At 38.2% G+C, this 1,617-nt stretch overlaps 1 protein-coding gene across 1 annotated transcript in view; it reads left to right on the top strand.

Moving 5' to 3' along the window:
* The window catches only part of NOX3 (NADPH oxidase 3), a 46,869-nt gene extending 46,203 nt beyond the window's left edge, over positions 1 to 666 (top strand). Inside the window, exon 13 of the mRNA XM_009281432.1 lies at positions 540 to 666. Coding sequence (XP_009279707.1) covers positions 540 to 666 — 127 coding nt within the window. The remainder of the gene's footprint in view (positions 1 to 539) is intronic.
* Positions 667 to 1,617: the final 951 nt, after the last annotated feature.

The following is a 1,617-nucleotide window of genomic DNA, read 5'->3' as shown; positions in this document are numbered from 1 at the left end:
ACTAGATGACCTTTAGAGGTCCCTTCCAACCCAAACTATTCTATGATTCTATGATTCTATGTACAAATTTTGTTATTAAATCAGCCATTTAAAAATTGGCCATAGGCAGAAAAGTGTTAAAATGGGGGGGGAGAGAGAAGGGGGGGAGAAGAAAACTCAGAACTAGCTGAGAATTTTGTGTAATTTTTAGAAAAAAAAAAATTAACTTCACTGGAGAAAAAGCATTGAAAATTTTCAGCCCAAACAGCGTGTTTGCTTCTCTGATTAAAAAAGCTATGAAGATCAAAACCAAAGAACTACCATTTAAAATAGTTTGTGACCTCTAATATAGCAATCCAAATAAATAATGCAGTAAGACATATTAAACACTAAAGTATTAAAATAATTATACTGTAATACTTTGTGACAGTAACACAAATTTTTTCAAATATATTTCTCAAAGAGCCATTTCAAAAGAGTCAAAGCTGGAGGCAGCCAAAAGGTAGAGTTTATCCATTTACTCTACTACTCTCATGTTTTTGTTGTTATTGCGATTACAGCAACAGTATTGGAGTATTCTTCTGTGGACCCAAGACTCTCTCTAAGATCCTTCAAAAGACATGCAACTCATATTCATCAGTTGATCCAAGAGGAGTTCAGTTTCACTATAACAAAGAAAGTTTCTAGCCTGTACTTCTTAACTATATAATAGGTATTACCACATTGTGTATTTTTTCCTCACCTTCTCCTGTCCTCTACTCATTCTCCAGCATTCAGGCCAGATATTAGGAGTTGTAAATTGAAGTAGGTGCATTGACTTCAGTAGAAAAATGCCATCCTATGCCAACTGAAGATTTGGAAATGCCATCCTTAGCCTTTCCTTCAAAGAACTGAAGGGCCAGTTCTCCATTGCTTACCTAATGATGCTGTGAATCCATCTACATCTGTGTGAAAACAAGCAGAAACCACTAACCTTTGAAGAAAAAGGCGTGAGTAAAATGGACATTTAGAACTGTACCTTACTGTTGTGTATGATCAAACTACTACTGCAGGCAATACTGGCATTCCTGCTGTTCAAATCGTGCTCATTCAAAGCATTTTCCTTTCTGGTGTTCTGATTTTGCACTTCTTATAACCTCCCACTGCATACACATCCACATCCACATCACCTTTTGTGCCATAGCAATACTGTTTATATACACACTGTCCAACAAATTCCTTTTGTCTTACCAAACTATGCACCATTTAAACATAAAATTTCCGCAGCGATGGTGGCTGTGCATGCCATAAGTTAATATGTTCTGGGGGTTAATATGTTAAAGAGACTCCAGAAATTTTTGCACTCAGCAAATGGTTCTCCTGAGACAGGCAACTGAAACTGTGGAAAAAAGTTTCAGGTGTCCTTTAAATGTCACATGGCTTCATGGGCACTGAAGAATGGGCTTTAAAAGATACAGAATCACAGATATATGACAGAGTGACTGAGGTGGGAAGGCACCCCTGGAGATCACCTACTCCAAACCCCCTGCTCAGAGCTGATTCTGTGAAGACAGGAGAGACGTTTGCATTCTTCCTGTCCTCAGGAACCTCCTCCCATTGCCATGACCATTCAAAGATAATGAAGAATGGCCAGCTCCC

Source organism: Aptenodytes forsteri, unplaced genomic scaffold (genome assembly GCF_000699145.1).
Source record: "Aptenodytes forsteri isolate BGI_AS27 unplaced genomic scaffold, ASM69914v1 Scaffold82, whole genome shotgun sequence".
Lineage (NCBI taxonomy): Eukaryota > Metazoa > Chordata > Aves > Sphenisciformes > Spheniscidae > Aptenodytes > Aptenodytes forsteri.
This window is presented reverse-complemented; position numbering and strand designations above follow the sequence as displayed.